Source organism: Pogona vitticeps, chromosome 4 (genome assembly GCF_051106095.1).
Source record: "Pogona vitticeps strain Pit_001003342236 chromosome 4, PviZW2.1, whole genome shotgun sequence".
Classification (NCBI taxonomy): domain Eukaryota; kingdom Metazoa; phylum Chordata; class Lepidosauria; order Squamata; family Agamidae; genus Pogona; species Pogona vitticeps.
In genome coordinates, this window is record NC_135786.1 from 48,428,506 (window position 1) to 48,448,659 (window position 20,154).

A 20,154-nucleotide genomic window follows, 5' to 3' on the forward strand; every position below is an offset into this window, starting at 1 on the left:
GGCTGAAAACAAGAGAATGAAATTCAACAGGGATAAATGCAAAGTACCGCACCTCGGAAAAAGAAGCCAAACACACAGTTACAAGATAAGGGATACCTGCCTCAGCAAAGCTACAGCAAGAAGGATCTTGGAATTGTCATAGATCACAAGCTAAATATGAGCCAGCAGATGTTATTTTAGGCTGCATTAATAGAAGTATAGTTTCCAAATTCAGCACCGGTTAGGCCTCACCTTGAGTACTGTGTTCAGTTCTGGACACCACACTTCAAGAAGGATGCTAACATACTGGAACAAGTTCAGAGGAGGGTGATAAGGACGATCAGGGGGCTGGAAACCAATTGGGCATGTTTAGCCTTGAGAAAATAAGACTGAGGGGTGATATGATAGGACTTTTCAAATATTTGAAAGGCTGTCATACAGAGGAGGGGCAGGATCTGTTCTTGATTATCCCAGAGTGCAGGAAACACAACAATGGGCTCTAGTTAAAGGAAGCCAGATTTCGCTTGAATATTAGGAAAAATTTCCTAACTGTTAGAGCAGTACAAGAGTGGAACCAGTTACCTCAGGAGTTGGTGAGTGCTCCAACACTGGAGGCATTCAAGAAAAACTTAGATAATTACCTGGCAGATATGCTTTGATTGTATTCCTGCAATGAGCAGGGGGTTGGACTTGATGGCCCTGAAGGCCCCTTCCAACTTTACTTTTCTATGATTCTATGATTTCTTGCCATTTCCACAATAAAAGCAGAATAAAAAGGACAGATTAAATGGAGGCAGGTAGGAGCACTGCAGGAAACAACAGACCCAAACTGAAATCTCTCTCTTTATCAAATCCTATTTCAGCTGCATTTGTACTGCCCAGTGAATTCATCACAAGAAATGTAATACATGAGCGTGAAAAGGCCAAATAGCAGCAGGTGGACATTTGAGCAAACTGAAATACAATGTCTAGTTGCTCAAGGCATGCTCCTCCTCAGATCCCACCTGGGGCCTGGCTTACTGCCAATAATCCCACTGGCTGAGAACTACCTTCCATGGTAAACATGGATTTCACAGTGTTGGTTTCAGTCTATTTAGACAGCTGTCCAATTCACTCAGGAACAGATGAATGCGCACACACTGCACAGAACAGAACAGCAGACCAACCTGTGGTCATTCATCATAGAATGAAAAGCTGCACATGAACTTTTGGGAAACATCTGTAATTCCTGGACATTAATGGTCAGCAATTCTTTTCTGCCAGACCCAATTTGAGAGCCCAACATAACCCCACCACCACCACATACACAACGGTTACACAAATGGCTTTTCCAAATCTATCACCTGCAAATGGACGGGGGCAAATTTGGGTCATTTTGCTTTAGCCCTGGTGTAAAACAACAGCTGAAGTGTTCACATCTGTTTAAAGAGGCATAGGCTTTCTTGTGAACAAACAAACAAACAAACCTGGAAGTGGTAGATTAAATCAGGACGGAAGGTGACAAGTCATGGGATTAATGGCATTGAAAGTACCCCAATCTCAAATAGCATTTTGCAACAGAGTGCAAATAAATATAAGGGAAGATCAGTGTAAATGACTATGAAAAAAGATAAATTAATGTAAATAATGTCATGACATTAAAACTATGGAATGGCTATATTTAGAATACTATCTGAAGTTCCGGCTGACTCATCTGAGAATGAATATTAAAAATGGAGAAAATGCAAACAAAAAAGTGGGATTAGAACATTATTCTTAAGGATAATGGGAAGAAAAGCTAACCATCCCATTCAGTCAACGAGGAAGTAAGAAATCAATGCTAAGCAAGCACAGATCTCCGCAGTAGGACTTTTGCTGGGTATGTGAACCCTAAGTGCTTTGGCCAAGATTTTTCCTGGTGACAAAGACTCTGGGTGAACATTGCAGAAGCCTCTTTGATTTTGCTCCACTTTTCATGTGGATCACAGAAGGCCCTGACACTCAGAACATAATGAGGCTGCATGCAATATCAAAGCAAATTAAAAGGGAAATTGCAGACATTGCTGCTGCCTTTGACGAGTTTCTCTCCTTTTATAAATATATTTAAACACTGCCTCTACCAAAACAAGCTTTGATCTCCTGGGGAAAAAGGCCAGAAACTCTTTGCTTTGCCTGAATCACAACTTTTAATTATTTTGTGACGTGTTAACACATCTGCTCAGTTCTAAATTCCAAACTATATAAAAACTTCAGTTTATTCTACATCCCATTCTTCCTAATGATCAGTCTTTCCTATGGAGCAATCTCCAGGAAGCCTATTAATGAAAAACTAAGGATCCTTTACTGTTTCTGTCTGTAGCATATGCTGGTCCTCTCAGGCCTTGCTCTTACAGGTGGCCACGCCGACAGAGGGAAAGAAGCCCCCCCCAGGAGTCAAGCCTTCTTGGTTGTGGCCACAACTTTGTGGAATGGGCTCCTGTTGGAGATTTGTGGGGTCTCTCTTCCCTACCTCTCTTTAAGAAGATGCTTAAGACCAAACTCTTTAAAGTAGCATTTAAAGACATTCTTCCTCCAACGTAGTGGCAGGATGTGGATTCTCCTTATACCACTATCATTTGGCTTTGGATTATTTGTTGGGGTTTTAATTTTTTTTCCCTGATGGTTGTTCTTTATGGGGACGGGTTTCTTTGGTTTTTAGGAGTGGTACAGGGCAGCTTATATTTATTGTTTGACTGTCCAGAGTGGGGCATGTCACTAAGTCAGATGGCATAAAAACGTCTGAAACAAAAGAAAAAAATGATGAGTTGAGAATGTCCATGCTGGGATTTTGTAGAGAAGAAGGGAAGAAACTAATTATAAATGAATGCATGTTCCAATGCAGCTCTGCTGTTGTTCATAAGAAGGACCCCAAAAGCCTGACAGCTATCAATCAGGGTCAGGCAGATAACATTTCTAGGGGACTGGCACAGCTGGAAATACGTTCAGACGGAGAAGCTTAAGGTGCCTCTTGATTAGGATGTTGGGTACTCTTTCAAATGCCATTCCCCGCTCTGTACTAGCAAATTCTGCCAGGCCCAAAGGTGATGTTGCACCAGCAGTTAGACAACTGTTTGCTTTATCATTCTAAGTTTCCCTGTGCATTGCCTCACTGTGTCCTGTGTTCAATTGCAAATTTGTAGAAAGGCAGCACAACATACTGAGGCATATGTTATTTTTTTAGACCTGTAATGTTTGATCAGAGCCTAACTATTCTAGTCCTTAGTTTCAGCCTAGTTTGGGTAGGGTGAAGAAAGAAAGATACCTTGTCTTTCCTCCTTAATAGCACTGATATCGCAGCACAAAGACTTTTCATTATTTGCTTTTTTAAAACATTTTTCAATGAGTTCTCAAGGACAGCTTACAAAGAAGCAAAATTACAATAAAATCAGTATTAAAAGGGGTACCATCCAAGGGAACAGAGCATGACATTGCAAGAAGGAAATGAACTAGTTTTGCACTAGTTTTTAAATATACAATTTAAAGTAACCATGTTGTAATTCTGTGATATAAAACATAGCCTGTCTGCACATTTATTCCGCCTTCCCTCTCCTTCTTTACAATTTGTTCCATGGGGCTGCTTCTGAAAAATGTTCAAATACTTCAGCTGGTTCAGATGCCACAGAAAGCACACTCTCCAGAGCCAGTTACAAGGAATACAACTTCATTTCCACTGTTTATGAAGCTATAACCTAGTGTCACTTTTTCCTCTCTCCTTCCCATGAATCTACCTGGGTTCCGAGATCTTCCAGGAAGACCCTTCTTTCCAGCCCTGTTCAGATATTATACTTGAAATCATGGAGGGCTCTGAGTGAGGTGTGAGATGGGAACTACTCCAGCCCATCTGAAAACAAGACACTTTTATTGCATATTTCAAGACATTATGATTACAGCACTCCTGTGATTGACAGCCTGATCCTATCAGGGTACCCAGCATGGGAGTGCTTTTCAAGCACATTCAATCAAGAACATTCAGCCCCTCACCAAAACCTTTCCACTGGATATATGAAGGGTGACTTTAGTTCCAGGTATGTGGGGCTGTAGGTGTAGGCTTGTTGTTATTTGCATTCTCCCATCTCTCAGCACCCACTTTGTCTTTCATGCTTTCAGGCATAACGGCTGAACAAGGCTTCTGACCTACCAGAAGTAGAGTTCTACTTGTTGCAGACCTGAAGCCAAAGTCTTTTCAAGGGCATTTTCCTCTTTAATTTGCAGATTATTTCCAATTCTTTTCATTTTCCTTTGATTTTTTTTGACCAGTTACCTTTCCACAATCTATTAATCTTAGTTCAATAATTTCACAGAACAAATGTCATCCATTAGGAAGCTATTGTGTATTGAAAAGGCAGAGGGACCAAGTTTTGCCCACCCAGCCTCCAACAACAGGCCATCCAGCGATGCCTGTCAGTCAACATGGAGGGGCGGGGCTTCATCGCAGTAAGACTGGTCGGATTTCAGAAAGGCTCCTGAAACTGTCTGAGACCACTCGGTTTCGACCCCTCCAAACTTGGGGCGGGGGGAAGGACATCTACTAGGAGAAGTGAAAGTCTGAAGCAACAGATTTGCCTCTCTTTGGAGTCGTATCTGAAAGCAGAAACTGTTTGGGTGCCATTTTGGCACAGAGCTGGGAATGCCCCAATGACAGGGAGTGGAAAAGTACAGAAGGATTTTGGAAAATAATCTTGACCAAAACTATAAGTGAGTGGCTTGTTTTACATATGGAACTTTTAAGGACCTAAACAATGAAGAAAGTGGGTGCAATCTGACAGAGAAGTGACTAGATCTATATCTGGCCAGGCCAGCGAGCCCCCCCCCCCCCCCGCCTTCATCTGAGGCTTGACTGGGAGAAAGATGAAGGAGAAAAGGGGGAGAGAAAATGACTTTGCTTGAATTGAGGCAATAAAACTTGCTTCTGCAGGACAATATAACAATAAAATACTGATGGATTTAAATTGGTGAAGTAGCCAGACACAGTCTTGGGAAAAGATTTGAAGAGGAGGAGGGCACTTCCCCCTGTCAACCATTGCTAACTATGGAGATTGGAGAGAGAGAGAGAGAGAGAGAGAGAGAGAGAGAGAGAGAGATCAAACTCTAAATGTTTTCTGCCCAAGATATAAGCTAACACTGTGAACATCTACTGTGTTTACTATCTGCTGAAAAGAAATCCAGATAACACTTCCAACAATGGAACAAGACATTCTCAAGAATATTCAAAACATTATATTTAATGGAATACACCAGATAAAAGCAGCGATGGATCAGCTATTTGAACAAATTAAAGATGTAGGGACACAAATGGAATTTACAGTGAAGATGGAGAAAAAAAACAGAACTGCAGTAGGAAATTAGCTTTTTAAAACCACAGAGGCAGACAATTTTATATTCAAACCCCAGAAGCCTTCAGAAGAAAAAGATGAAGATACAGCACAGCAGAGAGCCAAACTCTTAACCCCTCTCATGGAAATATCAGCACTTGTGGGTAGGCGTGTCGTGCTTTGCGCAGGGGCGTCATGCTGGTACACATGCACGTGAGCGCGAAACGCCCACCGTGCGTGCGTGCAAGGTGCCGGAGATCCGTGTCTGCAGCCCAGTTCAAGGAAGCTCACAGACCGGCACCGGGCTGCAGACCGGGGGTTGGGGACCCCTGCTCTAGATGATCAAAAGATGGAAACGTTTAAAAGGGTATTTTGTGGTGTAAAAATATATGATAAAATGGACACAAACTAATGGTTATATAACATTGATTTAGAACAATAGACATAAATTAGCAGAATAATATCAAACCTATAAACTTAATAAGTTTAAACACAAAAAGAGATGGTCCAAGAAAACGGAAGATTATATATCTTGGAAAATTGTTATAATGTTTCTTTTTCTATGTATGATTTCCCTTTTTAATATAATTGTATAAGCAGATGTAAGAATGCTTTTCACTCCCTGGAATTTTACCCTTTCCTACCCTTCCTCCTTCTACCCCTATTCCTACCATAACCCCTATCTCTATTAAAAATTAATAACAAGCAAACAAACAAATAACATGCCCATCACTCAGTTTGAAGAGAGCCACTTCTACAGGAATAGGATTTCCTTCACAGCAATGGCAATTCCAAGTGCCCATGCTTCCTTTCTATCTCTGTGCAGGAAATCCTGCATGCTCTGATGATGGTACCCTCAGGTTGAAAAATACATCTACTGCCAGGTATGCATCATTGTTGAGAGTGGAATAAGACCTATATATTATAGTTGCTCCTTCAAAGATTCAGGAATGAATGCCAGAAGAGGACTCTTCCCAATGGCATATAAATTTAGGGTGGCCAGATCTTTACCACTCTTAAGTCAAAAGATGCTGTGCAACCATTTGACCTTTTTCCGTAACGAATTTCATCTGGAAAGAAGTTAGAAAAAATGCTGGAAACAAGGAAGTATTGGACACAGAAGACAATATTGTGAAATGAACACCTCTCCTCCCAAACTTCCAAGAATAAGACATGACAATTGCACAATAAAATCTCGCTGTAGGTGAACTTTACTGAGCACACAGAGTTCGTAGCTGTTCTGCATTTCTGTATCTTCCACCAGATACTCATTTATTGCTATCGGCATCAGGTGTAATATAAGGAAAAAGATTGGTAACCTGTTTCTTTATTGCACAGTTATTTTGAAACTCAATAAAATGTCAGAGCAGGAAAAAATGTCTGGAACTTCTCTGTTACAGACGAAACAGAGGGTGATACTCATTTTATTAATCCTTCTGTCCATAGTACTGTATTAAGAAGTCAGAAAAGCTTGCTTGCTTCATTTCCTAGCAAACAATATTTTACAATTCACCTGTTAGGAGATGAAGTGAAAACAATTAGTTTGGCAAAGGTTCTGATTGCAGTTGCAGTGCCAAAACTCATAATGAAGCATCAAAAACATGGCATTTCTTGTCTTGTGCAAAAGGGCTAATTTGTTTTACTTCACTACTTCTCTTCTGTAAGTATACACAGTTGTTGTTGGGAAAAATACTGATTTTTAAAATACATTCTTATCATCAGGACACTGAATGATAGGCCATATGTGCAAGACCTATATAGTGGTGTCTTGCAAGACGAATGCCTCGCAAGACCAAAAAAAAAAAAAAAAAAAAAAACTAGCGAGACGAATAGTTTTGGCAATGGGGTTGATGACTCGCAAGACAAATGTTCCTATGGCCATGCTTTGCAAGACAAATGTTTTCCGTTTTTTGTTCCTGCCTCATGTTTGCTGATTTTTAAATGTTTTTCTATGATGTTTAAAAAGTTACAAGTTTTTTGATTGAAATTTTTTAAATCATCCGCACAATATGTATGGCTTTAAAGAGCACTTAATACACCCTTAGTAAACCAAATTTGACTTTGTTCTGACTTTTTTTGCCCATAGGAACACATTAATTAGATTTCAATGCATTCCTATGGATAAATGCATTTTGCAAGATGAATTTTTTGCAAGACAATATTAACCGCGGAACGAATTAAATTCGTCTTGCGAGACACCACTGTATATTTACATTATGTATCAACTCCTGTTGTACAGCTCTGCATCAGCAACAATGATGATGCTACCGCAGAGCAAATCACTGCTCATTAAAGGCTTTCTTTGACAATTATGGAGAGCACTACAAAAAGACAGAAACACTTGGATTTATCTCAGGATGCTAAGAATTCCTAAACACAGAGTGTTTAGCAAAGAAATACTAACATAAATGAATAAAAGCCAAGAAATCACAGAAAGCAGGAAAGAGAAGAATGTATTGGCTGAAGACTGTGGGAGACTGGTTTGGATGCAGCACAACACCCCAGTGCAGAATTGTTGCATCCAAACACAATATAGCCACAATTATGCCAAGCCTCCAACAAGTAGGAAGAGACTGCAGACTAAAGGTTTCAGGTTATGTTTAGAGATGCTAGGATAAAGAAATGATTCCTTGACTTTTAAATTACATAATTCTATACAGTTATTTTTTGTTTCTGTTCACTGGAAGGACAGATCCTGAAGCCGAGGCTCCAATACTTTGGCCATCTCATGAGAAGAGAAGACTCCTTGGGAAAAGAACCTGAGGTTGGGAAAGTGTGAGGGAAAGAGGAGAAGGGGACGACAGAGGATGAATTTGACCCAACTCCGGGAGGCAGTGGAAGACAGGAGGGCCTGGTGTGTTCTGGTCCATGGGGTCACGAAGAGTCGGACACAACTTAACGACTAAACAACAACATACAGTTATTCTTAATAATATACAGTAGTAGTGAGAAGAGGTACTGGAGGTAGAACTAATAGGTATATCTTTGTTATCACCAGTTACAGCTGTATCAGTTTTCAGCCTGCAATGCTTGCATAGGACTAGTGAGGTGTAATTCCAAGACCAAAAAGTGAGCACTTGGGAAATATCCATTTTTTTCTATCCCTCCTATGAGGGTTACACAAAACCCCTCCCTGATGACTTCTAGGCAGACAGTGAAAACATTTCTGCTTAGCTTTTAAGTGTTTTTAGTTTGGGGAATGAAGATTTTAAACAAGAGTGCAATAAAGGTGGATCCAGAAGGGCCTGGCCTACCGAGTTATTTGCAAGGAAACATACAAAACCTGCAATCCTCCAATGGTGTCTAACCTGACTTCCTATCAACTCCAATCAGCATCACTAATGGCGAAGGATGGAGGGCACTATAGTACAACAACATTTGGAGGGGTTCCCTACCCTTGTTCTAAAGCCTGCTTGGCTATAATAACTGTGTAGTCTCAGTAGTTAACCTTTAGCATTTATTGTGTTAGCAGAAGACAATATTTCAAAGTATTTTTAAAAAAAACTTTTAAAAACCTTAAACTAACTGTTTTAAATAGACACACACCATCAAATAAACCACAGGACGTTTCCAAATGCCTCAGATTTTTGTTGTGTATCTGACTGAATTGCCTAACGCCATGAGTATTTACTAAGGCTGTGCCAAACTTTTCAGTCTATTTCTTTTTGACTGTTCACTGGGGAGAGAAATAAAAATAATTTCTCAGAATAAAGGGCCTCGGAGCTTACTCTCCTGCACTAAAGTGGCTGTATGTGTGTTTGTGTCTCTGTGTGTGCTGTTCTTAAAAAGGATATATATATATATATATTTCTTTTTAAAAATATCATGCTGTTTTTAGAAGCTCCATTTGTATTGTGAATACCCACTGGGATTTGGTCCAATATGCTTTGCTGTTCTAATCTGAATGAGTTACCAAGCAAGTCCATTGTTTTTTAATGGCAGTTTTTACTGGAATGAAAGTATACTATTGGCATTAGGAACCATCAATGTGCTATATATTCAAGGGATTTCTATTCTCACCTTCAGCGATCCCTGAATAGCTTTCAATCTCAAGATAAGAATGTGAAACCCAGAGGTATAGAGTAGACAGGTGATGTCTAAGCCACAGGAACAGTACAACAGAAATCATTTTGTTGAACATTATTCAGGTTAAAAAACTTCAAGGCTCTTTCCATATTTGTCACTGATGAAAATCATTCCTGAGGTCATGAAAGGGTGGGAAATTTTTGAGAACACCCTTAGTATTTAATGTTGAACAATGGCCCACAAAGAATCACAATTTGATTTAAGTTGTTGGGTTACATTTCTGAATATGCAGTTCATTCCCTTTGATGAAGAGAAAGCAAGCAAATAATTTAGTGGAATGGGGAAAATATGACATTGCCTAGCTTCTTTTTGAGTTAAAATTCCAACTTTTGTGTTAATTCGTTTATTCTGAATGATTGGTTTTACTATTATTGTTGTTGTAGATCTTCCTTCCTCCCTCCCTCCAATTTCTTTTTGGTAAATCATTTTTGGTCCCTTATTCAGGCAAAACATTATTGAAGATTTTAAAAAAAGATAAATAGTGCTGCACTCTTTTTCCCCTCAGAGCATTCCAAAGACTTTGTAAGCCCAAATGGTCAATGTTTTTCATTAAAAAGACGTGTGCCATATCTGAAGACTTTCCTTATTTTGAACAGACTCTGGCACCCCACTGCCCATGCCATTGTCAATATGAGTCTACTATACCCTTCATTGTTTACCTTCATTTTTCCTGTTGTTGAGCTGGTTGGACTGCTCTGTAAACTCTGCCAGTGACTCCTCGATAGTCTCTGTCCGGGGAACAGAAAGAGAAAAACGCCGCTTGAAAGTTATCATCTTATTCATTGTGTCCAATAGAACAAGGTGACAGCAAGATCTGTTGGGAGAAAAGTGGGGAAAATGGTGAAATTAGAAAATTGCATTAGAAAATAGCACACTTTACTGAACTACACACAGCGAAAAATACTCTGGTGCCACTGAAATTACAAAGCCTTGAAACCCACCCACCCCCTAAAAGACAGTGTTAAGTTTAGAAAAAAATCAAATATACAAGTTTCAATTAGGTATGGTAGCAGCAATATTTTTAAACACAGAACTTCTTGATTCTTACTTGGCCATCTGTGTGGCCCTCTTTTAAGTCTGGGTGAGATTAATCATGTTCTGCCATTGTGGCAAGAAATGGGGCTGGGTGGGATCTCATGGCTTTTCCTCAGAAAATAGCTCAACAGACTGATTTGAGACTTAAAAGTGTAATTCTGAAAATGGTCAGTACCAAACTGGAAGCAACAAGGACAAGAAATGGCTTATTTCTAGGAGCTTAAAATGTGATGACTAACCATCACACTTTATGAGATATTTTCTTGGAGTGTTTTTTTTTACCCTTACTTTGCTGGTGCTGGACAGTTAATTAGTTATGCACTGTCAAGACAGAACTGACTTACAGTGACCCTAACAAGGCTTTTAAGATAAGTGAGATATTTAAGGAGTGTTTTACCAGTGCCACTCCCTTGGTCAGTGTCCATGGCCAAGTAGGGCTTCAAACCCTGGTCTCCAGAGTCTTAGTCTGTCATGCTATCCACTACACTGCCATGGGCACCACCACCCTCATTTACCCAGTGCTAAATATTATATGCTTATCTCAGTCAGAGGTGAAAGACAAATGCTTCCTCAGCATTTTTGTGAATATATTAGTCTCCCCCTTCCTACTCCTTTTATTCTACAGTGAGATATTTCACACTGGATAATCTAAGAACATGCATCTCCAAAATCTTTGCCAAGAGGGAGTTTTGGTGGCACCCTTCAGAATATGTGCAAGGGAATGGAGTTTCTACCAACATGCTCACTTCAGAAAATTTCCAAGTGGAGATATGCACAGGTCCAATAGGTTGCTCATACGATATGCAGACACTATGAAGAACTCTCTAATATTTGCAATAAGTAAAGGGAGAGGGTTAAACTGCAGCCAATTACTTCTAAATCATGACTGTACATTTCAGCTGGCAACTGGGAAGCCTTGAAAGAGTTACTTTTTGGGACTCAAGAAGCAGGATTCTGGGAACTGTAGTTTGAAAAAGTGATTTCTACAATTTCTGATAACTGGTAAAAAATATACTGAACAATATTCACAAAACCTCAGCCTCATGAAAAAATGCTATTTCTTGCAACAAGAAGGAGAGCTTTCAAGTACTACAAAAGAAACCTCACAAAGTGGCTGCTTTTTAATCCAAAGGAGCAAGCTGTAAACACTTTTTGGATACCTACAGATATGCTGAGAGATCAATCATACGCAGTGGCAACATTCCTATGACATAATAAGCAATAATATGGTCTACAGTCCCATGCAAAAACACCCACTGTGTCATTTTCACACCAGCATGAGGCATGAAAATCTGAAGACAAAATCTAATTTGGACATCAATAATATGGACATGATTTTGCATTTTGCTTACCAATTCGCAAAATTGTCCCAAGAATTACCAAGATCATTTGGGACCAATTTGGTGGTTTGTAAGAACATCCTCTGAAAGATTGAGATTAATTATTAAAGTGCTATTTGTGTGTTTGAGAACCAGACAGATTAAATAGAGAATAAGGGCATTCTTCATGCATTTCAATCATCATCCTCAGGTAGATGACAACTTTCTGAGGAAGAGAGATCTCTCTAGGTGAGAAGGCTGTGCAATCTAGCACTCTGAACTGGATAGAAAGTTCACGTGAAGAGATGTGAAGAATGGACATGTGTGAAAGACAGGTGGGGCTGGAGACATCTCCTTCCTCAAATGTTTACTCAACCCAGTTCTCGGAACAGTCAAAATAAAGCTAAACACAAACAATTCAAAGCAAAAACTAAAATAAAAAACATACATAAGCTCATCATTCAGTTTCCTATCAGCCTGCTTTCATTTTAATCAGGTCATCTTCCTTTGCCTTTACCTGAGAAATGATTCACTCTAAAAACATCTGCAGATGATTACTCTCTACAATTTCAAACTGGCTCACCTTTCTCTCATATATTCAGGCTAAATTTTAATCTAAAACTAACAGCAACCTGAATTCTCAACTGTTTGGAGTGGCTACATAAAAATGCTATGGTATCTCTCAACATAGCAGGCATGTCCAGTCTTTAAAGTACAGCACCCATATTTCAGTTCAAAAGATAAGCTGGCAAACTGAGCTGTACATCAAGTGGGGGCAATCTAATCTTTTGCCAAGGGCTGCATTCCCTCAGGAGTAATCTATTAGGACCACATGCTGTCAGAATAGGTTTGAAACCAGTGATGGGCAGAGTCGGAAACAAAAGTGGCCAGGGCTATCTCTTCTCTCATTGCTTTCAATGCCTTCTTCTGTGCCTCAACAACTTGCAACCCCCCCCCCCGCTCACTGACTTCCAGGAGAAAGACAGGATACTCTTCTCAGATGTATGAATTGACTGCTAAGCAAACATTTCTGATATTATGCAATCAACCACATTAAATGACATATAAATGTTACTTGCTGTAAATTGACATATGTATTAATAGACATGGCCAAGAACTGCCTGAAAACTGATGAAATACATTAGTAGATGTTATCAACAACCACCCCAAAACTAATAGGAGACATTAGTAGGTGTGACCAACAACTATTAAAAAACTAATTGAAAACAGATGAAAGAGTAGAACTAATGGAGGAAGAATTAATGGAGGTAGAACTAATGAATGGAAAAATAGAGCACCATCAAATACACAGAATTACACAAGAAAGTTCAAAACAAAATTAGGAAAGTCAAAGTAAAATGGTGATCCAAGTAACATATAAAAATAGAAAATCTAGAAAAGATCTAGAATCCTCAGTGGTTTAGGTATCTAGGTGTGGAGCCAGAGATTGAGAGTTCAATTCCACACTGTGCCTCCTTGTCAGGAGCTGAGCTTGATGATCCATAGGATCCCTTCCAGCTCTACAGTGCTAAAAACAGTTGGTTGTTGTTGCAGTTGTTTATAAGAGCATCAAAGAAGGTAGCAGATATCTTTTAAAAATCGCAGTGTTCAATACCAATTGTTGTTTAGTCGTTAAGTCAGGTCTGACTCTTTGTGACCCTATGGACCAGAGCATGCCAGGCCCTCCTGTCTTCCACTGCCTCCCAGAGTTGGGTCAAATTCATGTTGGTAGCTTCAATGACACTGTCCAACCATCTCATCCTCGGTCGCCCCCTTCTCCTCTTGCCCTCACACTTTCCCAACATCAGGGGCTTTTCCGGGGAGTCTTCTCTTCTCATGATGTGGCTAAAGTATCGGAGCCTCAGCTTCAGGATCTGTCCTTCCAGTGAGCACTCGGGGTTGATTTCCTTCAAAATGGATGGGTGAGTTCCAGGGGACTCTCCAGGTTCTTTAATTCCTCCTCACTTTCTGCCAGCCGAGTGGTGGTATTTCTTCTGGCAATCTTAATTCCGGCTTCAGATTCATCCAGTCCAGCCTTTCGCATGATGTATTTTACATATAAGTTAAATAAGCTGAGGGACAATATACAGGCTTGTCATACTCCTTTCCCAATTTTGAACCAATGAGGTGTTTCATATAGAGTTCTAAATGTTGCTTCCTGTCCCACATATAGATTTCTCAGGAAATAGATAAGGTGGTCAGGCACTCCCATTTCTTTAAGAACTTGCGTTAGTTTGCTGTGGTCCACACAGTTTAAGGCTTTTGCGTAGTATTCTTGCCACCTCTTCTTGATGTCTTCTGCTTCTGTTAGGTCCCTACCATTTTTGTCCTTTATCATGTCCATCTTTGCACAAAATGTTCCTTTAACATCTCCAATTTTCTTGAACAGGTTTTCCCCTTTCTATTATTTTCCTCAATTTCTTTGTACTGTTCATTTAAGAAGGCCCTCTTGTCTCTCCTTGCCATTCTTTGGAAGTCTGCATTCAATTTTCTGTAACTTTCCCTATACTCCTTGCATTTTGTTTCCCTTCTCTTCTCTGCTATTTCTAAGGCCTCGTTGGACAGCCACTTTCCTTTCTTACATTTCCTTTTCTTTGGGATGGTTTTTGTTGCTGCCTTCTGTACAATGTTACGAGCCTCCATCCAAAGTTCTTCAGGCACTCTGTCCACCAAATCTAGTTCATTAGCTCTGAAGTTACTTGTACTTGTCCTCCACTCTTCCTCAGTAGCATGTTGGACGCCTTCCGACCTGAGGGGCTCATCTTCCAGAGTCATATCTTTTAGCCTTTTGTTTCTGTTCCTGGGGTTTTCTTGGCAAAGATACTGGAGTGCTTGCCAGTTCCTACTCCAGGTGTATCGTGTTTAGTCAGAACTCTCCACTATGACCTGTCTGTTTTGGGTGTCCCTGCACTGCATAGCCCATAACTTCTTTGAATTACTCAAGCCCCTTTGCTACAACAAGGCAGCAATCCGTGAAGGGGCAGTTGTGGATAACCACAGTTAATTAATGAGGTGTCGGTCTACATGCAGATTATGCACTTGAGCACATTACCAGACACACACAACAGAGATGCACCTTGACACCTCATTAATTAGCTGTGATTAGCCTTAACAAGTTACACAAACTTTATGGAAACACCAGAAGGATTCTGGCCATTACATATAGCAGAGTACACTATGATCTGGTAACTGCTTTTCCTGCTGTCTGGCTGCTCTTCTTGGACAACTGAAGCCCTCTGTTCACCCTTCATACAGTTCTTTTTCTTTCAATTAACCCCTTAGATAAAGCAAGGGTGGGAAATATGTGGTCCCTGAGGGTACCCAGTGTACCTTTCCCCCAATTTAAAGTCCCCTTGTGCCACATCCAGGACATGGAAGGCAATCCTATTAAATTTCAAGGGGTCCCGAGACTCCTTAGCCTGCCCCCCAGTGCAAATAGATATATCTATATTTTAAAACTTTGCAAAAATTAAAATGGTAAATTGGCGTCTTTCAGCACACCCTTTTTGGGGGAAAGCACTTGGGCTGCTACCGAATCTGAAAATTGGCCACCAGTATCCTTGAGGGCATTCACTCCTGAAATACAGTGACCCTAATAGGGACGTGGTGGCACTGCGGGTTAAACCACAGAAACCTCTGTGCTGCAAGGTTAGAAGACCAGCAATCATAAGATCGAATCCACACGATGGAGTGAGCTCCCGTCACTTGTCCCAGCTGCGGCCAACTTAGCAGTTTGAAAGCATGCAAATGCAAGTAGATAAATAGGTACCACCTCAGTGGGAAGGTAACAGTGTTTCGTGTCTAGTCACACTGGCCACGTGACCACGGAAACTGTCTACAGACAAATGCTGGCTCTACGGCTTGGAAATGGGGATGAGCAGTAGAGTCAGACACGACTGGGAACCTTTACCTTTAATAGGACTTTCAAGGTGAAAGATATATAGAAAAGGGTTTTATCTGTTCTACCCCTCCTCCCTCTCTGTGTTCCCATGGCTGTGCAGGAATTTGAACCCAGGTCCCCTGCATGCTAGTCTAACACTCTATCCACTACACTATACTAAATGCCAAAAGTGCATATACTATAATAATGTGCTATAATAATATTCTTTGGATATTGCTGTTTTAATTTATCATTGTATTAATGTTAATGTTACTCTTAGAACTGCAGAGCTAGAATAGACCCTATGGATCCTTGAGTCCAGCCCCTGTCAGGGAAGTATAGTGGGGAACTGAACTCCCAACCTCTGGTACCGCAGTCAGATACCTAAACCACTGAGCTATCCAGCAATTCTAATTAGCAACTATACACCATCAAGTCAATTCTGACCTATGGCAACCTTTTTCAGGGTTTTCTACGAAGAAGTGGTTCACCATTTCCTTCTCTTGGGAGCATCCTGGTACTGGGAATTCAACTCTCAACTTCTGGCTTTGCAGCCAGATCCCTAATTCACTAAGTTTTCCAACCCACTTACTGTTTTTTACTAGAGGCTATTATTTTTGTTCAGGGACGTGGTGGCGCTGCGGGCTAAACCGCAGAAGCCTGTGCTGCAGGGTCAGAAGACCAAGCAGTCGTAAGATCGAATCCACGTGACGGAGTGAGCGCCCGTCGCTTGTCTCAGCTCCCGCCAACCTAGTGGTTCGAAAGCATGCAAATGCAAGTAGATAAATAGGGACCACTTCGGTGGGAAGGTAACAATGTTCCGTGTCTAAGTCGCACTGGCCATGTGACCACGGAAGATTGTCTTCAGACAAAACGCTGGCTCTATGGCTTGGAAACGGGGATGAGCACCGACCCCTAGAGTCGAACACGACTGGACAAAAATTGTCAAGGGGAACCTTTACCTTTACCTATTATTTTTGTAAGCCATCTGAGCTATTTTTCAGGCCTGTTATGAGAATGAAGTAGGGAGAGAAGAATATCTATATAAGCTGCCTCAAGCTAACTAGAGAAAAGGAGGGATGGATATAAACGTAACATATAAATAGACAAATAAATGAACACAGCAATGCTATATTTCAAACAAACAAATAAATAAAGTAACTTCAACTACTCTTGTACTGATTAAATGCGAGCGCACTTGAGTGCATGTGCATTTCAGGGGGCAGTGGAAGGAGGCCTGCTAATATTTCTGCATACAGATTTGGGGCATACCATTCTGATTGTTTCTCATACATATAAAAGTTAAACCCTTTTCGGCTCCAAGGACTAGCTCTATTTGCCCAATTGCTAAGATGCCCACACCTGCAGTGTGCACACAGTTCTGTTTATTTCCAAAGTAATTGCCTTCCTCCTCTCTGCTGGTTTCTTGCAGCTGCTCAGTAATGGCAATTCAACCAGACAGAATGTACCCTTAGGGAATTGTTGATAAAAATGCATGATGCTGGCAGCAGATTTACTTAATTTGGCTTTTCTCTGAGTTCTTTTCACTTCTTTCCTCCTGTCCCTCCTGGGCAAATTACATCTAGTCTTAGTCCTACACTGACTGCTTTGGTTTGGTTTCATTCTTATGCTGTTTCCAGTTTAATTAATTCCTTACTTATCTGTTATTGTGCACATATTGGAAATGGTTCTGTTATTCCCCTTGCAGCATGTTGTCGATGCTGATGAGGAAATATGTTGTTATAAAAAGAAGACAAAGGGAAATAGGCTGTGTTGAATTAGATTGCTATAGTAACACTAAAGCATAGAAACAATAATAGAATTGAATGCCAAGTATGACTGGACATGAGAAAGTTTCTAGTCCCTAAGGCTGGAGTGAGGAGCTTGAAAGTATATGAGATTAATGGACTATCAGAAGGGGCATAAAAATAATCAATTATATACAGCCCTCCCTGTTACTCTATATAAGGGAAAAGTAGTACAGTATTCTGACTCCTCAAACCACTTTATGCAACAATGACTAATTTGTTATTAAGCCCACGGAAGACATGCAAATTCTATAATAGTAACAGTTTCATCAGTAGGCCAGTAGTAAAGTCTGCCTCCATGTGATAACATGGGGAAGATATTGACAGGCATGGAGGCAGGAAGACATGCTAACAGGCAGACAACTATTCTTCTGTTCCAGGTACTGTATTTGCAAATTTTTCCATATGCCAAAATACTCACACACAAGATACCAGACTTGGAACAGCTTTATTCCCATACAGTATTTTCAATTCTAGTCCACAAGACCATTGTTGTTTTTATACTTGCTATGTCCCTTTTGCTAATTAGGTATTGCACAGTTTTGAATTTTTGGTAAAATCTCTTTTTTTGCTTTACACAGCAGAAGAACGGAGGAAAATAGCTACAAGTTCCTCAGAATTCACTTATTTCTCATTAACAGGCACTTATTCTGAGACATTTGTAAGAGAAAGAATTTAAAAAGTATATTTACTTACAGTTGCTTGCAATTACAGAGTTGTACACTGTATATGTTTTTATTGCACACATGCTAGCAACCAACCAAATAAATCAACAGCACCAAACAACTGCCACCAAACAATGAAACAGATGGATAGAACACTCAGCAGAGAGGCAAGTCTCTCTGAAAGAAACAATTGGTTAATGCTGGATAGAGACATACAACTACCCCAGCCGAGTCAATCAAAGTCCCTCCCAGTCAATCAAAGAACAGATAGTATCAGAGGTTGTGAATAAAACTCCAATCTTAAGTAGAGTCACATTAAATTCATAAGACAAATTTCCAAGCCTTTCCGATATGCATCATACATGTGGAGCATGGCTTTGCAAATTCCAGTAAACAGCCACAATTTTTCTTGTTCCAGAGCTTTTCTTCCCCATGATACATAATCTATTTTGCCATATAATTCTCTCCTGCAACCTGCTTTCTCTTCCAGCCTTATATGACCACACACATTCAGGGAAGTCTTGCTATCAGCCATGTGGCTCATGAAGGTGCTCTACAGAGCTGTGGCAAGAGAACCCCATTCCATTCAATTAATGCCCTAATGATTTGAAACTGATACCCTTCTGATGAACCAGCATACCCTGCTTTCCAGCTGCAGCTAACAGGCAACCCTTATGAAACCCTCCTCTCTGCCAAGTAGGGCAATGGTTTTACAGCACAGTAAATACAGAGGACAATGCTTAAAAGGGGATAAAGCAATGCAATTAGAAAATGCAATAGAGATTGGCAATAAAGCACTGCAGTGCAGAACTCCCAGGGTTTTGGCAACTGTGCTCCAATCTCCATTCACCTGATTTTCTATTCCTCCTCCAATCACCATCAACCAGCACTCCAAGCTGAATGCACATTATATTTTTCTGTCCCTTCCTTATGATTCTTTTTCTCCTTATGATTTGTGTACTTTTGAAACTTTTAGGATTCCCTCAGGCCTGCAAATATCTTCCTGTTGTGTGTGCCTAGTGTTGCTATTTTGGCTGAGTAAGTCAATGGGTAAATGCATTTATTGACCTCTTATTACTAGTTCATAGTTGCTATTTGCAATCTTAAAAAAAGAGAGAGAGAATCGCAGAATTACAGAATAATGGAGTTGGAAGGGTTGATTCACAATGGCATGGGAGAGATACATTTTGGAGTCAGCAATGGCAAGCAATATGTATTTTAGAAACTATTATTCCTCTCAACTAACCTCTTAGTTCCCTGTTAGGCAGAAATCATCCTAGATACCGTGCAAAAACAAGGATGGGCAGTATCTTTATTAGACCATGAAAATCTCAGAAACAGACCAGCTTTTGAGTTCTTAAGAAGATCAGGATCAAAAGGGAGAAAGAGATTCTTGAGAAAAGAAAAAAGAAAAAAATATTTACATTCTCTAAGGTGAAACCTTATACCTCAACTGGTTGCACAAGGTTGCAGGGTCCATTTTGGAATGCCACTTAAAACTATGAGATCCTGAATTTAACATCTGCCTAGAAAGATTTTGGAACATTTTTTTTCTTTTCCTTACACTCAATTCTGAAGTGCCCAGTCTGATGAAGACTCCTGAAGAGTAAAGCTAGTTAGATTTTTAGGTGTCCATAGCCTACTAAAGGTATTTTTGGATTTCATTACAGGACGTTTTCTCCTTGTGCTATGCTGGATGATGACACTTGCCTGGGTTGGAGAAACATGGCTATAGACAATACAGTACCTTAGCCCACTGGTTCTTAACCTTGGGTTACTCAGGAGTTTTGGACTGCAACTCCCAGAAGCCTTCACCACCAGCTGTCCTGACTGGGGTTTCTGGGAGTTGCAGTTCAAAAGCATCCATGTAACAAAGGTTAAGAACCACTGCCTTAGCCCAGTGGTTCTTAACCTTTGTTACTCGGATGTTTTTGAACTGCAACTCCCAGAAACCCCAGCCAGCACAGTTGGTGGTGAAGGCTTCTGGGAGTTGCAGTCCAAAACTCCTGAGTAACCCAAGGTTAAGAACCAGTGCCTTAGCCAACTACTGAA

General features: G+C 40.3%; 1 protein-coding gene across 2 annotated transcripts in view; it reads right to left on the minus strand.

Annotated features, from left to right (window-relative positions):
• The window catches only part of CDK18 (cyclin dependent kinase 18), a 105,065-nt gene that overhangs the window by 37,238 nt on the left and 47,673 nt on the right, over positions 1 to 20,154 (minus strand). For both annotated transcript variants that reach the window (XM_020797489.3, XM_072997280.2), the window contains exon 2: positions 10,055 to 10,209. In XM_020797489.3, coding sequence (XP_020653148.2) covers positions 10,055 to 10,178 — 124 coding nt within the window. In that variant the 5' untranslated portion in view covers positions 10,179 to 10,209. The remainder of the gene's footprint in view (positions 1 to 10,054; positions 10,210 to 20,154) is intronic.